Source organism: Podarcis cretensis, assembly GCF_951804945.1.
Source record: "Podarcis cretensis genome assembly, chromosome: Z".
Lineage (NCBI taxonomy): Eukaryota > Metazoa > Chordata > Lepidosauria > Squamata > Lacertidae > Podarcis > Podarcis cretensis.
In genome coordinates, this window is record NC_137184.1 from 30,111,503 (window position 1) to 30,130,671 (window position 19,169).

Genomic DNA, 19,169 nt, shown 5'->3' on the forward strand with positions numbered 1-19,169 from the left:
AGTGTCACAATTCTCTACCTCCCCTAATCTCCTCCCCTTTAGTGAATTGCTTTGCACAGGTGGGAAAGAGAGGGACTCAAAGAAACAACACAGAGGTGGGTCAACTATTATCATAGCTTTCCATGTTCAAAAATCCTAATGGGTGATATTTAGGCCCACCCTCACATTTGCAGTCACCTAAGGCAGAGGTTCTCAAACAGTGGTCCACAAACCACCAGTGGCTTGTGAGCTCTGCTCAGGTGGTCCATGGAAAATCTGTGTAGTCAGTAATATGTTACTTTAGCACTGTGCCTGATTTTACTTCAAGATTAAGATAAGGGATGCCAGAGAATTCTAAAAGAAACAGAAACAGGAGTGGAAATTGCTGTTGTTTGTTTTACTTAAATTACTTGTTTTTTTCCTGCATTTTGGGACATGGGTGGTGCTGTGGTCTAAACCACAGAGCCTAGGGCTTGCCGATCAGAAGGTCGGCGGTTCGAATTCCTGCAACGGGGTGAGCTCCCGTTGCTCGGTCCCAGCTCCTGCCAACCAGCAGTTCGAAAGCACATCAAATTGCAAGTAGATAAATAGATACCACTCCAGCAGGAAGGTAAACGGCATTTCCATGTGCTGCTCTGATTCACCAGTAGCAGTTTAGCCATGTTGGCCACATGACCCAGAAGCTGTCTGCGGATAAATGCCGGCTCCCTCAGCCCGTAAAGCGAAATGAGCGCCGCAACCCCAGAGTTGTCCGCGACTGGACCTAATGGTCAGGGGTCCCTTTACCTTTACCTTTATCCTGCATTTTATTCTGTGTACTGCCCTGAGATCTTATAATGAAGGGAGTGTTAGAAAATGCCCTGGGGTATCGGCAGCCCCCCCATTCCTCCAGCTGTCCTTCGGTGAGCGTGGTTCTGGAAAAGCTACTGCCTTCTACTCCAGATGCTCCAGTGACACACATCATAATGATTTATGCACACTAATCTCCTGACTTTGTATAGTAATAAGCAGGAGACACCGTAGAACTAATCTACTATTTATTTACAGACTATACACAGAGAAATGCATAATGGTTACCGTTCTCTTCAGCTCTGAGAACAAACGGGGAATGTAAAAGCAAAAGCACAGTTACAAAAGAACATATGCAGCTGGAAGAGATAAGACTGTTTCTTCCTGTTCTCACACTCTCTCAAGATGGTCATGTGAATTACAAAATGCAGCTTCGGTGGACTGATTTACTAACAGGGAGATATCCAAATTTAATAAAATAAAATAGGGCAAAGGGGTCCGTGGGTTAAGAATTCACAGGACATAGAATTTCCCTTGACTGTGTCTAAAGTAGCTTTTTGGCTTCTGCCAACTTAAAACATAATTCTATTCTGACAGGCAAGTGCTATGGCAGTTTTTCAGATCATGGTGCCTTCCATTCACAGGAATGAACATGTGTTGAGCACCTTATCACTCAGGGTGAGTAGGAACTATGCACTTGTGATACTTGTGCTGCCATCATTGTATTCAAGAGAGCCTTATCTAAATCACAGACTCTCAGTTTAATCAGTTCATTTCCTCAAACTAAAAGTCTAAAGGTCGGGAAAAGTCACAATAATCATACTGTTTTCTTCTTCCGTGGGCAGATCCTTACCATACATTTAAAGCACATCCATCACACATGTAAAGCACACGGCTTCTCCCAAAGAATCCTGGGAATTGTATCCACCCCCCAAACAGCTACCAACTTAAGTTCCCAGGATTCTTTGGGGAGAGCCATGTGCTTTACATATGTGATGGATGTATGGTGATAGTGCCCCATTGCCAGTATCAAGAATTCCTGGGGATACTGTTGGCATTGCATGGTACTTTTTAACAGGCAGATTAGCCAACTAAGGCTACAATCCTAAACTCAAGGCTTACCTGGCCATTGCTATTTCTGTTCTTGGATCCCACACCATTTCCTTTGCAGTTCCTGAGGTCAGGGCAGCCTAATATTACTGTAATATGCTTAGAATTATTTCACAACCAGATGGGCTGGAGGGAGATAGGAGTTATTTCGTTTACTTTAGTTGCTTTGTCAATGCTACTCTTAAATTCATTTGGTAGTCATATCCAGCCACTACTTAATTAATAATATTATCCTTTACCCAATTTTGTATCAATCTCTATCTGTTCAATTTTATATTTTTCCATTTTGCATGTAAATTATATGATTCTATTTTGTATCATTTCCATTAATCTTGGGATATTAATAAGCCAAGTAATTCATTTCAGTTACATTCAGTAGTCTGTTCTGGGTGTGTGGCTGTAGGTAAGCTTTACTCCCCATTCTACTAGAGAACTACAGAACCCTTACTCCTGTCCTAAATATTTAGCATCTGTATCACCTCGCCCAACCTTTCTTTCTCCTCTTTTGCCAATTATTTTTATTGATATTCCATAATTTTTAACAAATTGTCATAAAATTAATACAAATTCAATATAAATTTAAAAGTTGACTTTCTACCCACCCCATATGTCCCCTCTATTTTCCTTCCCCATTTGCTGCTCTCAATAATATAACTTTTCCAACTACCATTTCATTCATCCCTTCTCCCTACACATCACCTGTTCAGTTACCAATTTCTGCTATAGCTTTTATACATTGTTATAACATGTCCTCAAAATAGTCAAGTAGAATAAATCCTCTTCTATCTATCTATAATAGCCATTCATCAATTTAGAAACATTTCCTTCTGATACATCTTGAGTAACACTTTACCTGGGGGGGAAAACAGACCTTGCTTCCTCACTGATGACATACACATATTCCTCCTTAAACTGGCCTTGAACATTGCTATCGGACATCTGGCCCCAGTAATGAACAACTCAGCCTCAGGCCCCAGTAGTTAACAACTCAGCCTCACAGGTGCAGTGTGCAGAGAGTGCAAACGAAACCTAGATTTTTTTTGGTTTATATAATAGACATTCTGCCCCTCTAATGCTGCCAGTTTCCCAGCGTCACCAAAACTTCACATTTCGCCATATTTCATCCTCAATTTGACACACAACAAGTTCATTAATAAAGAAACACAATCCATATCTCTTGTTTTCTGTCTGAAAGTCTCAGAAGTCGTCAACACACTGTGGTCCATCCTGTCCCATTCACTGTTCTTATTTCCAACTTCAAGCTTCAAAGAGGGAGGCTGGTGTAATCTCAACAAAATCCCTATCTCCTCTCCATCCTCCCCCTCCCCAACTGATTAATTTTCCTGCAGTCCATCCTTCCAATCCTCAGTTTCATTAGTGCTTATTTATAAAATAAATGCAACGCAAGGAGTATCTTTAAAGTCCACTCTTCCCAAAAATTTTGCATTCCATTGCTTTAGGGGAGGGTAGATAACACAGATCCCCTCAAAAAACCCATTACTTACAACATTGACTTCCTTTCCCCTCCAGCATAAATCAGGACCTTTTTAGCAGGTTGCCTCTTCACTTGCCAATTATGTCCAAAATCAAAGGTATTCCAGAGTTTACCATGGTAGCTTGCTGGGGCTGTCCTTGGATGCAGCAATTAAACCCAGTGCCCTTAGCTTTTCATCTGGGAGATGGGGATTTCCATCCCTGTTCACACACACAAAAAAAGCATTAACGGACAACCATGGAATGTGCCCTTTTGATACCCTCCTCGAAATGTTAGGGGAGACATGCCCCTTACCCAGTGCTTTTTTTCTAAAAATAATAATAATAATGTTTAGCGATACTCTAATTTTCCTACACATATTGAAATACTGCCCCTCAATGAGGCCAAACTTAGATTCACAAAATGTTTAGGGGTATGCGTCCCCCCAGAAAAAAACACTGAATATAGCATTGTTGATTTATTTTGTATGCTATAAAAGAGGATGTGTTTTATATATTGGGAGAGAGAGAGAGAGAGAGATAACTGGAATATAAAACTAAAACTCCAGGACAATGTTCAATGTTCATATATTATTTTCACTCATACAATTTGATCTCCTGCTCAAAATAGAATAGTAACCAAGGATAGCTATTAAGTTATGTAGTGCTCCTTAAACCACCATTGACTTTGCGTGTATGGATGTGTGGTATTATGGAACTGTGTGTGTGTGTGTGTGTGTGTGTGTGTGTATATTATTTCTTTTGTAATTTTTAAAAATAAAAAAATGGATCCAAATTGGTTTACCTTAGAAAAGTTAATTAGTAATTGCTTACAAGAAGGCTGCTGTAAAACAAGTTCAAAATCCAGGACCTTTGGTCTGCTATAAGGAGAAAGAAGAAGAACAAGAAATCAAAACTGAAGGAGAATCTCAGATGGGCAGGAGAGTCCCAGAGAAGAGGATTAACTCTTGTTCCAAACAGCATCCCACCATGTTAACCTCTGGTGCTCTCTTCCTTCTCCTGGCTGTGTTGTCCAAGAGTTGGCTGACGACAGAAGCTGCAGATCGTAAGAAACATTTGGGGCTGGTTATAGATGAGACCTAGTTAAACAAGATCCCCATAGATGCAAAACGCAATCCTGACTGATCCTCCTCACTTAGCTACAGTTTCCAGAGTTTCCAGGGAAAAGCGATTAGTTGTTAAACTGCTCTGGGAATTGTAGCTTTGTAAATAGAATAAGAGTCTTCCTCAGCACCAATAACAAACTACAGCTCAGGGTTCTTTGGGGGAGGGCATGACTGGGAGCCAGTGTGGTGTAGTAGTTAAGAGTGGTGGACTTGTAATCTGGTGAACCGTGTTCGCTTCCCTGCTCCTCCACATGCAGCTCCTGGGTTACCTTGGGCTAGTCACACTTCTCTGAAGTCTCTCAGCCCCACTCACCTCACAGAGTGTTTGATGTGGGGGAGGAAGGGAAAGGAGAATGTTAGCCGCTTTGAGACTCCTTCGGGTAGTGATAAAGCGGGATATCAAATCCAAACTCTTCTTCTTAAAGTGGTATAACACTGCTTTAAACATGTGGTGCACATGGGGCCTGAACTTAAGGAGTCCAATATTAATCTGCAGTAAGTTAGGTTATGATTTCAGGGCAGGGCTGGGGAACTGTGCAACCCTTCAAAGGATGCTGGACTGCATCTCCCAATATCCTAGGCTATTGGCCATTCTGGCTGGACCTGATGAAAATCCAGCAATGTATGAAAGGGCCACAAGTTCTCTGCCCCTGGAGTTGGGGATACGTCCCATTGAGCACAATGGGACTTACCTCTGAAGAAATATGGGTAGAATTGTGCCATCAGGCAGGGGTAGGCATGACAGACGTAGATAAGGGTGTACTGGAAGATCTCTAGATGGTGTGCAAGAGATCAACCAGGGCTTCCTCTAGGCATCTGTTTGGTCACTTGGAAGAGGATACTGGACTAGGTAAGTATTTGGCTTCATCCAGCTGGAATCATCTTACATTCTTATATTTTTCTGACTAGCAATAGCAACAGTTAGAAAGCTCCCTAAACTAGCTTGCTGAAAGAGAACATTCAAAGGAAAAACAGGAGTTGGCTTTTATTTGAAAGGATCTCCCAGCCCTTCCTGGACATGCCGGCGGGAACTGAACCTGGGACTTTCTACATGTAAAGCAGAGGCTCTACCACTGAGCCACAGCTCTTCCCCTAATAACCCTAGGAAGGGAGGTACTTTAAAGTTTTCCATCAGCCATTAGCATCTAAAGGGCAGAAAGAGCAGCACTCAGGTTACCTGATCATAGTCTTCTCTGCATTAGTCATAAGTGTGCATCCATACATATAAAATAGTACACAGAGATGTCATGCTGTTCTGTGTCCTCTTTTATGATAATGTGTTAATGGTCACCCTATCAACAACAGTGGTCCCTGCCAGTAATTCCGGAGGTGGATGATGATGATGATGATTAACCATGTGCAAAGGAGGTCACAGGCTTCTGATCTGCTCTCAGGTGTTTACTGGTATACGTTTTCTCATATGCTATAGATACATCTCTTTACCTTGGCCTGTTCTTAACCCCCCCAGCCCCCATTCTTCTGATTGTAATTTGTTTTAACTGGTTTAAAATCTTTTTGTGTGGTTGTAACTCACCCTCACACCTTATGGTGTAGGTCAGGCAAATAGTAATAGTAGTAGTAGTAGTAATAATAATAAACAAAAACAGAACAACAGAAGTAATTTTAGGAGGTATACCTTTGTGTATCTTTGCATCAGAGTAGTGCAAATGCACTGGCAGGAGAGTTGGATCAGCTCTGCAGGCAAGTTTTCACTGTACCAGCCTCCCTGTTGTCTCGTCCCTCCCAGCAAGCAGCAGAGACCTACCTTTCTAGAGTGATGTGGTTGCATATGGCAGCAGACCACCCTAGGTAGCACCCATTGGGTGGTACTCAACCAAGTTTTACTGGGGTTAGTCTGGTTAAAATGAATGGATATGACTACCTGAAAGTTAGGTTATTTTAATTTCACCAGGTCTGCTCTGAATAAAAGTTAAATACCATCCATAATTTCTCAGTTTAGATGAAATAGGTATTGTTAATTAGAGGCTCCCTGGTTTAATTGTGCTCGTATGAAGCAGGGAGCAAAGGTGCTTCGTGCATCGGGACAGGTGTGTTTGTTTATATCAAATAATAATAATACGTAATAATGATAAACAATAAAGCAGGATGAAATGTTGGTGGTCCTATATAAATCCACCACTAAAGCACTGTTCTTGCACTGGTGGCATGTTGAATACCCGTTTCTGCTTCTTTGGCAATCACTTGTAGCCAAGTAAGATTGTCTTTCATGAACACGGTCTTAACAGTGAGTCTGTAAGTGACTGTGGAGGCCAATTCTGGATCCACACATCCTTCCACAGTGGGGACATAGGTTTCTGGTCAGGAGTTGATCATGGTGTGGATTTGCCAAGTGTGCCTTCCTCTTGGCACATTTCTCCTTTGTGTCCTGAGTTCATGCTTCTTCAAAGTCTATGACACCTTTGGTGAAGGCTGTTCTCCATCACAGCACTCACAGAGTTTCCCAGTTATCTTTTGTTGTCCACCAGTATTTTGCTTTCTATTCTTAAGTTGGGAATAGAGTAGTTGCTTTGGAAAACGATAATCAGGCACCAGAACAACATGACCAGTCTAACAAAGTTGATGTTGAAGAATCATTGCTTTGACACTGGTGATCTTTGATTCATCCAGTACACAGGCATTAGTTCATCTGTCTTCCCAAGTGATCTGTAAAAAATTTCGGATGGAATTTTTCAAGGAGCTGGAGATGGCATTTATAAAAGGTTCACGTTTCACAAGCGTACAGTAAAGTTGGTGGTACAGTGGCTTGTTACTAGCATTTTGGTTTCCCTCTGAATGTCCTAGTCCTCAAACATTCTGCACTTCTATCAGGAGAAAGCTGTGTTCGCAGAGCTCAGTCGATGCTGGATTTTGGCATCAATGTTGGCCCTTGTGGAAAGATAACTGCCTAGGTAGGAAAAGTGGTCAACTTTTTCCAATGTTACACCATTAAGTTGGAATTGTGGTGTTGCGGAGGGGTTGTTTTGTGCTTGTTGGTGCAGCACTTTGGGGGGGGGGGGTTTGGATATTGAGCGATAGGCCAAGTGGCATGTTGAATACCCCTGCAAAACAACTCAGGTCCGCAGGGTCCCTGAGACAAAGCAGCACATCATTAGAATATGCTCACAAATTATCTCTATGGGTATCTTAAATTATGGTCAATATGACATTGCTATGCAGCTCAACTCTCTCCCCACTGTTTTCAGCCAATTGTTCCGGTGTGGCTGACCTTGATGATTGTCCAGGCAGTACAAGTGATTTCTGCCCAGAAGGAGTTGCCTGTGGTTGTAAAGATCAAATTCCCTTTTGCAAGTAAGTTACTTTCCTTCCTTTTAGGGTTTGGCTGAGCTTTGTGGGGAAAGACAATGGTTGGGCACCTGACCTCCCTCTGTCCACCTCACTGCTGCATATTATGACAGAGGTGGCGGGGAGAGAGAGGCTTGTAGCAAGGATGACATGGAATAGATGTGCAGCAGCTGTGCTGAATTAGCTTTGTCCCATTGCCTTTCCATCCTGGTATGCAGCATCAGTGCAGCCAGAAAGAGGTCAAATGAGTGGTGCAGCCCCACTGCACCAACTGCCATGTCTACGCAGGCACCATGTGCTTAAGCCATGGGTGGGGAACTTTTTCAACCCAAGCCACATTCCCCCATAAGCAACTTTCAGGGGGTTGCATGCCAGTGGAGAAAGAAGCCAGATTCCACAGTGAGTGGGGCCATGGATATGACTTAACTTTCTACAGTAGGTGACACCCCAGCTGTGCAAGTGTCAGAGGCTGCGACATTCCCCACATTTCCACTACTCTCTATCCAAGCATGCAAAAGGCGCTGTCCTAGCTCAAGGACACTTTCCAACCAGGCATAAGAAGCCGAGAAGGGTGTGGTCTGTGAAAAGAGGCTGTAGCATGGGAAGAATTCAAAGGTTCAGAGAGAGAGAAAGAGAGAGTCCATTTGAGTTCTAGGGTTGCCATATATTGAAGAGCAAAAAAGAGCACTCGTGCCTGGGGTTGGGTGGGGTGGGGAGAGGGGTTGCAGGCAGTGACATGTGGCCTTTGGCCTAAGGGGACGAGGCTAGTCCTCTAAATGTTCCCCTGGTGCCTCCTTCCCAAAGCCCAGGAAGCTTCTACCTGGCTTAGGCAGGAAGGTGCATGGCTCCAATGTGTCCAAGATCTGTCCTGCCATCTTCCCAAAGCCCATCTGTCAGGACATCAGAATGTCGCATACATGATGTTGCCCCTCCCATGTCCCTCCCAAGGTTGCACCTCTGGCTCTGTTTCCCTATGAAAAAGTTCATTGCACATACATTCTGTGTGGGAGCGGACGCATTCTACAATGTCCTTTCAAAATATACAAAAGCAAAAACCTGGTCCTTTCCTGCATCATGCAAAAGTCACACAGTATGTATATGTTTTGCACTTGCTTGTCTAGTACTATGTGTGTAAAACAAAAAGTACCCCTTTCCTGCATCCTTAGACATTTGGGCAAATTAAAAAAATCCAACCAGACAGAAATGTTTCCCCTGAAAAAGAGGACATGTCCTGGAAAAAGAGGATTTATGGCAACCCTACATTTTACCCCTGGCCCTTTGCATGTGTAAGATGGCACACTTTCCTAAAGTGCTGTACAATTTCCATTAGGGACGCGGGTGGTGCTGTGGTCTAAACCACGAACTGGTCAGCCACGTGGCTCTGTGGTCAGCAGTTCAAATCTGTGTGGCAGGGTGAGCTCCCATTGCTCTGTCCCAACTTCTGCCAACCTATCAGCTTGAAAGCACACCAGTGCAAATAGATAAATAGGTACCGCTGCGGCGGGAAGGTAAACGGTGTTTCCTTGGACTCTGGCACTCATCACGGTCCTTCATGTGCCAGTAGCGCTTTAGTCATACTGGCCACATGGCCCCAGCAAGCAGTCCGTGGACAAACAAGTTCCATTGTGAGGAAAACAGCAAGGTTAAAAATTGCAGGTCTGCCCAATTTGACCACACGTCACTGGATAGCACCCCAGCACAAAAGCATTACGATGGGTTGTAATCATACTATTAGGGGGTTGATGCAAACTATTTTGATGTTGCTTTGCTTGATTCCATCCACAGGTGCCCTTCCTACCAAAATGGCTGGAAAAATTACTGGTACATGGGTGTCAAATGCGAGGAGCTTTGGAGCACTTTGGACTTGATTTTAGTCGTGGTTTTCCCTGCAGTGGCTCTGTCTTTTGCAGCTGCTGTCACAACACAGTGGGTCCGGTATTGCAAGGACAAGCCAGAGAAACAAGCCAAGCGAAGCCGGTGAGTCAGTATATATTGCAGTGGAAATCTTTTATTTCCCAAATGAACATTCCATGTAGGCTGCAAGTCTATGCACACTTACCTAGTTTGATCCCAAGTAGAAATCAAGGAGAAATTAGGTGCTGTTTGTATTTTAATGGAGAACAATGGACTTCACACTTCTCGAACTGAAATATGAATTTCTCTCGCTTGGACTACTGCAATGCGCTCTATGTGGGGCTACCTTTCAAGGTGACCCGGAAACTACAACTAATCCAGAATGCGGCAGCTAGACTGGTGACAGGGGGCGGCCGCCGAGACCACATAACACTATCTTGAAAGACCTACATTGGCTCCCAGTATGTTTCCGAGCACAATTCAAAGTGCTGGTGCTGACCTTGAAAGCCCTATGGCAATCGCAATAGGTATAGAAATTTTGGGAGGTTGGAATGGTCTCAGGTGTGGGGTGCACATTTTTTTTTATTCTTATTACTTTGTTTTTTTAAAAAGGAGGAAATGCAAGTGGTGATACCTCACCTGCCCCACTGTTTCCACTGGTGCCAGAATGCCCTCCTCTCACCTGTGCACAGCTGCCCCCTGTGCATAGAAGACAAGTGACAATGCTTAGACGAACACCCCACTGAGAAAGGAGTGGGTATTCTGGCAGTGGTAGAAATGGGGGCAGGGCACAGCACATTCCCATTTTGCCTCAGGTGGTGAAACGGGGCAGGCTGTTCCTGTTCTCACCCCTCCTCGCCAGCAGTGTACTAAATTTCTATATGTATGTGGAAGGAACGAAGGAAGAAGGAAGGAAGGAATCGAGGGCTCACATTCTTTTGACTCTTATATATTTTCAGTACTCAGGCAAGGCAGCTGAGACCTGAACCACAGCATCATTCAGAATATGCTCCTAAACTAGCCAATAGGTTGAGATCTGCCTCTTATTCACAAGGAAGACAGGTAAAATATTGTGTTTGTTTGTTTGTTTGTTTGTTTGCTTGCTTGCTTGCTTATTATGGACTTGGAATTTAATTGTGGTAAAAGGGGTGCTTTGTTTAATCCAGTGGATGGCATTGTTTATTTTTGAAATGCCCCTGGGTTTTGCATTATTTTTTGTAAATGAGGGAAATAGCTGGCAGCCTTTTCTGAAAGGCGTTCTTCCCCTATCCACTCTGCAATTGACATTTACAATGGATGTCTGATATGTAAGATGAGATTAGGGCATTTGCATTAGCTGACATCAAATGGACTTCGTTTGCTTAGAAGCTGCAATATGATTGTCCTCCTTTATCCCAACCAGGCCTAGAAGACTCCTGGTGGGGTCAGAGGAGGAATCTGCAGCAACGAATAGCTGCTGCAGTGCCAAGAGTCCAGTTCAAGTTTTGTTACTCTTTGCAGTCAATGGCCATTACAGCATAAGCATAAAACACATATATGTAAAGCACAAGGGAAGGATTATTCATCGCATAAAACAGATAAACCCCAATAATACAAATAAATAGCATTTAAAGCATGGACTTCACTCAAAACTTCCCTTAACATTTAGCACTGATCTGAAAGGTGCCTCTAACAGGATAAAGCTATCCTGCAGCTAATTAACTTGTTTACATCAGGCAGCAGACATCTTATCTAGAAAATGTCTCGTTTGCTTTCTAAGAAGGTCTAAAAGGCTAGAAGAAATGTCACACCTGGTAGGTATTGTAAAGGACAAAAGAATAAAGTGCAGCAAAAAAAAAAAAATCTTATTAGAAAATCTGCCAGCCAAATATGCTATAGGGATAGTTTGGAAGCTAAGCTGGGAGTGTGCCTGACAAGGAAATAAGTTCATTTCTGCAGATAGGTGGCCCTTTTATGGTTTGGTATCATACAGTTTTTTTAGAACCACAACAAGAACACCTTGTGCTCAATGCAGGAAATCCTTAGCTAGAGCATCACTAACCAATGGTTGTACAGCCCCTGCTTGAAGACCTCCAGTAAGGGACACTGGTAACTGGTCCCACGGTCAAACAGCTCTTACCACTTCTATTTCTTCTGTGGGAGAGAAAGCCACTGATTTGTTCATTCATTCCTATACAGCAAGGATGGAGAACCTGTAGCCCATCAGATGCTGTGCTACAACTAATATTATCTTTGACCGTTAGTCACCTGGCTGGGGCCAAAAGGAGTTAGGAGCTGCATGTTCTCCACTCCCGATATACAGTTAAGGAACAGAAACTTTAATCATTTATGTGTAGAATGATGGCAGTATTTTCTGAGTTTTTGCAATAAGAAATATAGGAAGGACAAGGTACAATAACCAGGTTTGTTTTTAACTCTATCATGATGTGTTTGCAACTGGTCTTTATTTCACTCTGATTTTCTCTTCCTGTATACCAACCTTCATCAACTTGGTGCCCTTCAGATATTTTTTTAGTCTATATTGTAACTCCCATCTGCCTCAGTGAGCATGGGTCCCATATCTTGACGGCATACGGTTGATGAAGGCTGGTGAGTAACAGTAGACATATTATCTTATTATTTGTCTTCAGTATTTTGGGGATTGCATATTTGTTTTTAAGGGTTGCATCTTTATCATCTGTTTTTCATAATAAACATTTTAAAATAACAAAACAGAAGTCAATTTGTCGCTTAATTCCCCCTTCTTTCTTTTTTCTCTTTCTTGGTATAGGATGATATTAAATTTCCCAGGTACAATCTCCAAAGTTACCCTCATGAACAAATACAGTCACCATATGCTGGAGACTACAGGTATGATGTCCTTTGGTCAAACTTTTTCACAATGATGATATATTTTTCCTGCTAGAAGATAAATTGTGCACACTGCTCGGCAATGATGGAAACCATTATATATTTTCAAATGTAAAATGATCTTGAACTGTTCTGAAATTTGCCCTCCATTTACTTGAAAGCTTTCTTCTCCTGAGGAAGAAGAGTCCATTGTTCTGCATCATTTTCAAGGCATTTTAGAATTTGTATGGACCTGGAGTTTAGAACATGCCTTATAATTGTCACATAGTCTCGTATTTTCTGTTTGTTTTTCTTACCAATAAACATTTATCCAGTTGCCTGCAACCTTCCCAGCTGTTCAGGCCATATAACCTCCTCCTAGGCCACACCTCTCACTGGCCTTGTTTTGTACCTTCCTTAAGTGTTTTTGCCTGGACAGAGGATATAGGTGTGTGTATATATAGAAACTAGCTTACTGCACAAAGGCAAAATTTATATGCATCAATTTTTGCCTCCACCACCATGAGGCCCATGGAAGTTTGCCCAGAAGGCATTGTGGGCCTCGAGATTAAAAGGTTTCCCACTCCTGCTATAGGAGCTGCTTGCCTACCTCATCTCTATGTATAGAAAACCTGCAAAAGACAGAGTCCTCGGCTGCATGTTCATTCTATGTTCAGACCTTTGTATGAATGAGTGCAGGTCAGAAGCTGTGGTGGTGCCTGTGATCTGCAGGAGCTCATATGACGCAACTAGGAAGAGGGATGAAGAAGGAAACAAGCAAACCAAGACAGAAGTTCATTAGCAGTTTTCTATAATGACCAGTTTGTAATGAAGGATCCGCTTAAGGGAGAAGAAGAAGAGTTTGGATTTGATATCCCGCTTTATCATTACCCGAAGGAGTCTCAAAGCGGCTAACATTCTCCTTTCCCTTCCTCCCCCACATCAAACACTCTGTGAGGTGGGTGGGGCTGAGAGACTTCAAAGAAGTGTGATTAACCCAAGGTCACCCAGCAGCAGCTGCATGTGGAGGAGCGGAGACATGAACCCGGTTCACAGCTTACGAGTCTTTAACCACTACACCCCACTTCTTCTTAGGAGAGGAAAAGCTAGATGGAGCTGGTCTCTCAGCTGAGCCAACGGACTGGGCCCTGCTTCCCATCTTTCTTTTTGCTGCAGCCAGGTGGGATGCTTTGGGCTAAACTGATGCCAAAACTGAGGTCCCAAAACTGAGGCCATTCATTTTGATTCAGTGCATACAATAAGCGGTTATCATGTTGTTATTTTGCCTAGATCTGTATTCCAGAGAAGTAGCCATGTTATTCTGTTGCAGCAAACATAACAGAGGTGAAATCTACAAACATATTTAAGAAAAACGCTGTGAAAATGATTTTTAAAAAAATGTTTTGAAAAATACATTGAATTTGGCATAGCTCACTGTCTCACATTTGTATATTGCACTTTACAACACATTTAAAATGTTTTATTTGCAGCTGTGTAGCTGAGTCCAGAGACTTGCAACACCTTAATGGTTTACTGTGCCATATTTATCTTGAAACATAACTCTTTGTTGCATTTATCTGCCCATAAGAAATTTATATTTGCATTTTTTTAAAAAGTGTTTAATTTGATTATTATAGTCAGATGCCTCACCAGCCATTGAGAAGAGCTGTTCCAAGCCAAGATGATGTATTTGTGGGTCGGTCTTTCCAAGCTGGCCAACTTAACTCTTGGGAGAGTGAGGTGCCTGATGTGGATTATGAGGACATAAACCCATTTTCTGCTATGCCCATGCAACGATTTCCTGTATGTACAAATAATCTCAGTTATACAAGGAGTGGGGTTTTTTGTTTTGTTTTTACTGGGGCAGGATTCAGAGAGAGCTCTCTGCATGAGTGGAAGGACCTCTTTCTTCAGTTTCCAGTGGGAACCCGCTACACTAGCCTTCCCTGACATGGTGCCACCAGATGTTTTAGACTGCAACTACCACCAACCCCAGTCAGCATGGCCAATGGTTTGAGAGGATGGCAGCTGCAGCCCAAAGCATCTGAAAAGCACCTGGTTGGGCAAGGATGCCCTACACCAGATGCCACATCATTCCCAGTCCTCAGGGGTTACTTTTCAGGGCTGCAGTAGGAAAAAGGAACAATCCCCATCTGTAAACAGAACTCTGTTCCCAATTCCCTAGATCCCACTGATAAAATTTGCACTAGGAAACTGGAAATGGAGCACATGTGAAGCCTTTGTGTATCAGGTTTACTACATAGGTGTTCAGGAAGCTTTAGGGCTTATTCAGACTCCCTTCTTTGCCATGCTTTCGGGCACAGACCCACAGTTTCCAGGTCTATGTCCAAGCTGTGGGGGGTTTTTGGGTCCCACCCCAGAAAAGCCTGCTATTCACTGTTAAATCAGAACAAACAGCAATTGAGGTTTCTGTGGATTGCTGTTTGTTCCGATTCAGCAGTAAAGAGGGGGTGTTTTTATGGGGAAGCAGTGGGACAAAACAAAAGACCAGAAAACAAAACATAAAAGAAAAAACAACCCACTGCTTGGACCTGGATTTGGAAAGAGCCCTTAGAAGTAACTATGAGAGCCTGTCTGTAACATCACTCATTTCCTCTTCCTGATTCTTAGGCTGTGTGCAAAACCATACATTTAAAGTGCATCCGTACCCCAACCCCACGAAGAAACCTGAGAGCTGTCATTTATTACCCAGAATTCCTACAGTTCCCAGAATTCCTGAGGGTGTGTGTGTGTGTGCCTTAAATGTATGGTGTGGATGCAGCCCCAGGGCTTAATCTACTTCCCCACCTACCCACTCCCTTTCTTCTGTCTTATGCTCACCAACCCCACTGCAACTCTTTGCTTCTCCCTGGCTCTTTAAGAAAGTGTATCCACAGGAGTAGAAGCTGGTGGGAAAAGGGAAAAAATAATGGTACTCATGAACATGCCCAGAAGCAATTTTGGCCCTGTAGCAGGAGGAGGAGTCTGTCTAGAGCAGACACGTGGTGTTTCTCTCCACCTGCTGCAAATTACAGTGGGTGGTAGGTGGCCCTGTGGGAAGTGGGGGAGAGAAAACAGTCTTGCTAGAACTGTAGTAAGGGCCTGGTGTTATCCTTGCCTGCTTCCTTCATGCTCCTGGAATCCCACATGGCAGTTAGTGGGAAGGAGGCTCTAGAGAGGGGGCAGGGAGTCCTTCCAATGCATCAACCAATTTTCATATTTTAACTTTCCCTTTCAGAGACCCGGGGCATCAGTGGTACCTCGGCCTGAGCACCAGAAGTATGGCCATCAACCAGTGAATTACCTGAATGGTCAAAGAGCTGGAAGGCCCTATGGGATTGGGCACCAGCAGGATAGATACACCTAGGAACTTTTAATAAATATGGAAAACAGGTGCAACTGCAGAATCATCCTCCACTGTTTGGTGCAGCCTTTTATGGGTGCTCTCTCACCTCTAGCTTTCTCCATGAGGGCTTTATCGCAAGCCACACCCAATGAATACATACCTATCAAGACGCAGCAAATATTTAATCAGCACAGCCATTAAAATGAGAAATCTGTTTGGGCAGCATCTTTCTTATTTAATAAATGAACCTACCAATCCACCTCTTCCTGTCCAAAGCGTCTTATGTTCTGCTCTATAGCAATAATTGGTATTCAGTGGATCCATTTTTTCTTGGTAGTGGCGCCCGCCCTGTGGAACACCCTCCCATCAGATGTCAAGGAAATAAACAACTGACTTTTTGAAGACATTTGAAGGCAGCCCAGTATAGAGAAGCAGTATATGGAAGCTTTTAATGTTTGATGTCTCGCTGTGTTTTAATTTGCTGGAAGCTGCCCAGAGTGGCTGTGGTAACCCTGTCAGATGGGAGGCATATGGATAAATAACACATTATTATTATTAATTATTATTATTATTTATTTTTTTGGTATTATTGAACCTTGGATGGAGACAGGCTCAGTCACGGGGAGGGCTCCTCAGTCATTTTAGAACATTCTGCAAATTTCCCCCACAACGTGTACTTGTGTCTGTAAAAGAGGGGTTGCCAAACTTTAAAAGTCTTTGGTCACATATGGATTTCTGAACAAATGATGTGGGTCCTACTCTCTCTGGGCACTTTTATTCTCTTAGATCAACCCCCATCCTGTAAGGAAAGTACACTTAAAATTAGTTTATGCACATGCATAAGTAGATAGATGATACAGATATAGATACATTTGTGAATCTAAGTTTGGCCTCGTTGAGGGGCAGTATTTCAATATGAGTTGGAAAGTGAGAGTACCCCTAAACATTTTTTTAAAATAAAAAAAGGACTGGGTTAGGGGCATGTCTCCCCTAACATTTCGAGGAGGGTATCAAAAGGGCACAATCCACGGTTGTCTGTTAATGCTTTTTTGGTGTGTGTGAACGGGGATGGAAATCCCCGTCTCCCAGATGAAAAGCTAAAGGCACTGGGTTTAATTGCTGCATCCAAGGACAGACACAGCAAGCTACCATGGTAAACTCTGGAATACCTTTGAATTTGGACATAATTGGCAAGTGAAGAGGCAACCTGCTAAAAAGGTCCTGATTTATGCTGGAGGGGAAAGGAAGTCAATGTTGTAAGTAATGGGTTTTTTTTGGGGGGGGGGATCTGCGTTATCTACCCTCCCCTAAAGCAATGGAATGCAAAATTTTTGGGAAGAGTGGACTTTAAAGATACTCCTTGCGTTGCATTTATTTTATAACTAAGCACTAATGAAACTGAGGATTGGAAGGATGGACTGCAGGGAAATTAATCAGTTGGGGAGGGGGAGGATGGAGAGGAGACAGGGATTTTGTTGAGATTACACCAGCCTCCCTCTTTGAAGCTTGAAGTTGGAAATAAGAACAGTGAACGGGACAGGATGGACCACAGTGTGTTGACGACTTCTGAGACTTTCAAACAGAAAAGAGATATGGATTGTGTTTCTTTATTAATGAACTTGTTGTGTGTCAAATTGAGGATAAAATATGGCGAAATGTGAAGGGTTGGTGACGCTGGGAAACTGGCAGCGTTAGAGGGGGAGAATGTCGCACCGGCCCATAGGACGCACCGGCCCATAGGACGCACCTAGGTTTTTTTTTTGGGGGGGGGGAATAAAGAAGAAAAAAATTATTCCCCCCCAGCTGCGGCTTCAGCGCGCCCTGCGCTCCGGGCAGCAGGCTGCTATCCGCAGCCTAGGGAGCCCTGCGGAAACTCCCACAGGTTCCCCAGGCTTGCTGGTAGCTTCCTGAAGCCTGGAGAGCGAGAGGGGACGGTGTGCACCGACCCCTCTCGCTCTCCAAGCTTCAGCGAAAGCCTGCGTTCGCCCCATAGGACGCACACAGATTTCCCCTTCATTTTTGGAGGGGGAAAAGTGTGTCCTATAGCTATAGGGCGAAAAATACAGTATATTGAATTTGTATTAATTTTGTGACAATTTGTTTAAAATGATAGAATATCAATAAAAATGATTGGCAAAAGAGGATAAAAAATGGTGGGCGAGGTGATACAGAAGCTAAATATTTAGGGCAGGAGTAAGGGTTCTGTAGTTCCCTAGTAGAATGGGGAGTAAATCTTACCGACAGCCACCCACCCATGCACCCGAAACAGACTACTGACTGTAACTGAAATGAATTACTTGGCTTATTAATATCCCAAGATTAATGGAAATGATACAAAATAGAATCATATAATTTACATGCAAAATGGAAAAATATAAAAATGAATGGAAAGAAATTAATACAAAATTGGGTAAAGGATAATATTATTAATTAGGTAGTAGCTGGATATGACTGGCAAATGAATTTAAAAGTAGCATTGACAAAGCCACTAAAGTAAACGAAATAACTCCTATCTCGCTCCAGCCCATCTGGTTGTGAAATAATTCTAAGCATATTACAGCAATATTGGCTGCCCTGACCTCAGGAATTGCAAAATTGGAAATATTTAAGGAAAATTAAGGTCCACTTGAGAAATCATGCATCAAATATATGGTCCCCTTGTAAAACCAAAAATAGATACTTCATACTTTCCAACAAGGTACCTTGATGCCAGAAACAGGAATGTGTGTCTTCCCAGCCCTGATCCTCCACAAGTCAGATGATCTGTGTGGGATCACTAAGCCAGAAAACATGTGTTTTGGGGAAAACTCACAAGATTGCAACCTCACACGAAATTACAGTGCTCAAAAAGGCACATTTCTGGGCTCTCTGGTTTTGCATGAGATCGCAATCTTGCACGTTTTGCCCCAAAATGTGTGTTTTCAGGCTCCATGGTCTCGCATGAGGTCAGAACCTCACACATTGTTGGGTAGCATGCTGAAAGTACAGCATCAAAAAATTGAATGCCCTGCTTAGATTGGAACAGTTGGTGGGTATGGATACTGTACTTGAATTGTCTTTGACAACATGGATTAAGACTAGTGCACATTCTACAGTTTGAGTTATGGTGGCTTTCAGACAACAAGAGAGAATGTAACCCACGATCTCAGACTCTTGAGAGGAGGCATCCAGTATATGGGCTCTCCCATATAAACACATGGAAGAGAATCAAGCCTTGTAGACACATTCTGAATGTCTTCTAATTTGGTTTCCAAATGTTTCAACTGAAACTGGGTTTGTGAATACAGGGTGATTTTTCATACCCTTTGAACTGCTTGGATGAAATACGGCCTAAGGCAGACCCAAATATTGTGCCTACT

The 19,169-nt window shown here is 43.0% G+C and overlaps 1 protein-coding gene across 1 annotated transcript; it reads left to right on the plus strand.

The window, feature by feature from the left end:
- The first annotated feature begins 47 nt into the window (after nt 1-47).
- LOC307207663 (uncharacterized protein) lies at nt 48-16,069 on the plus strand. The gene is made up of 9 exons (XM_079961743.1): nt 48-95; nt 1,366-1,446; nt 4,240-4,417; nt 7,682-7,787; nt 9,567-9,758; nt 10,595-10,697; nt 12,406-12,485; nt 14,102-14,267; nt 15,703-16,069. The coding sequence occupies exons 2-9, from the start codon at nt 1,375-1,377 to the stop codon at nt 15,829-15,831; spliced, it is 1,026 nt and encodes a 341-aa protein (XP_079817869.1). The 5' UTR covers nt 48-95; nt 1,366-1,374; the 3' UTR covers nt 15,832-16,069.
- Nucleotides 16,070-19,169: the final 3,100 nt, after the last annotated feature.

Excerpts from the sequence above, each read along its gene's own strand:
- LOC307207663 (XM_079961743.1), top strand. The coding sequence starts at position 1,375 with ATGGCAGTTTTTCAGATCATGGTGCCTTCCATTCACAGGAATGAACAT. Across the intron at positions 1,447-4,239 it reads TGAGCACCTTATCACTCAGG|GAGAAAGAAGAAGAACAAGA; the intron begins GTGAGTAGGAAC and ends GTCTGCTATAAG. Across the intron at positions 12,486-14,101 it reads CCATATGCTGGAGACTACAG|TCAGATGCCTCACCAGCCAT; the intron begins GTATGATGTCCT and ends TGATTATTATAG.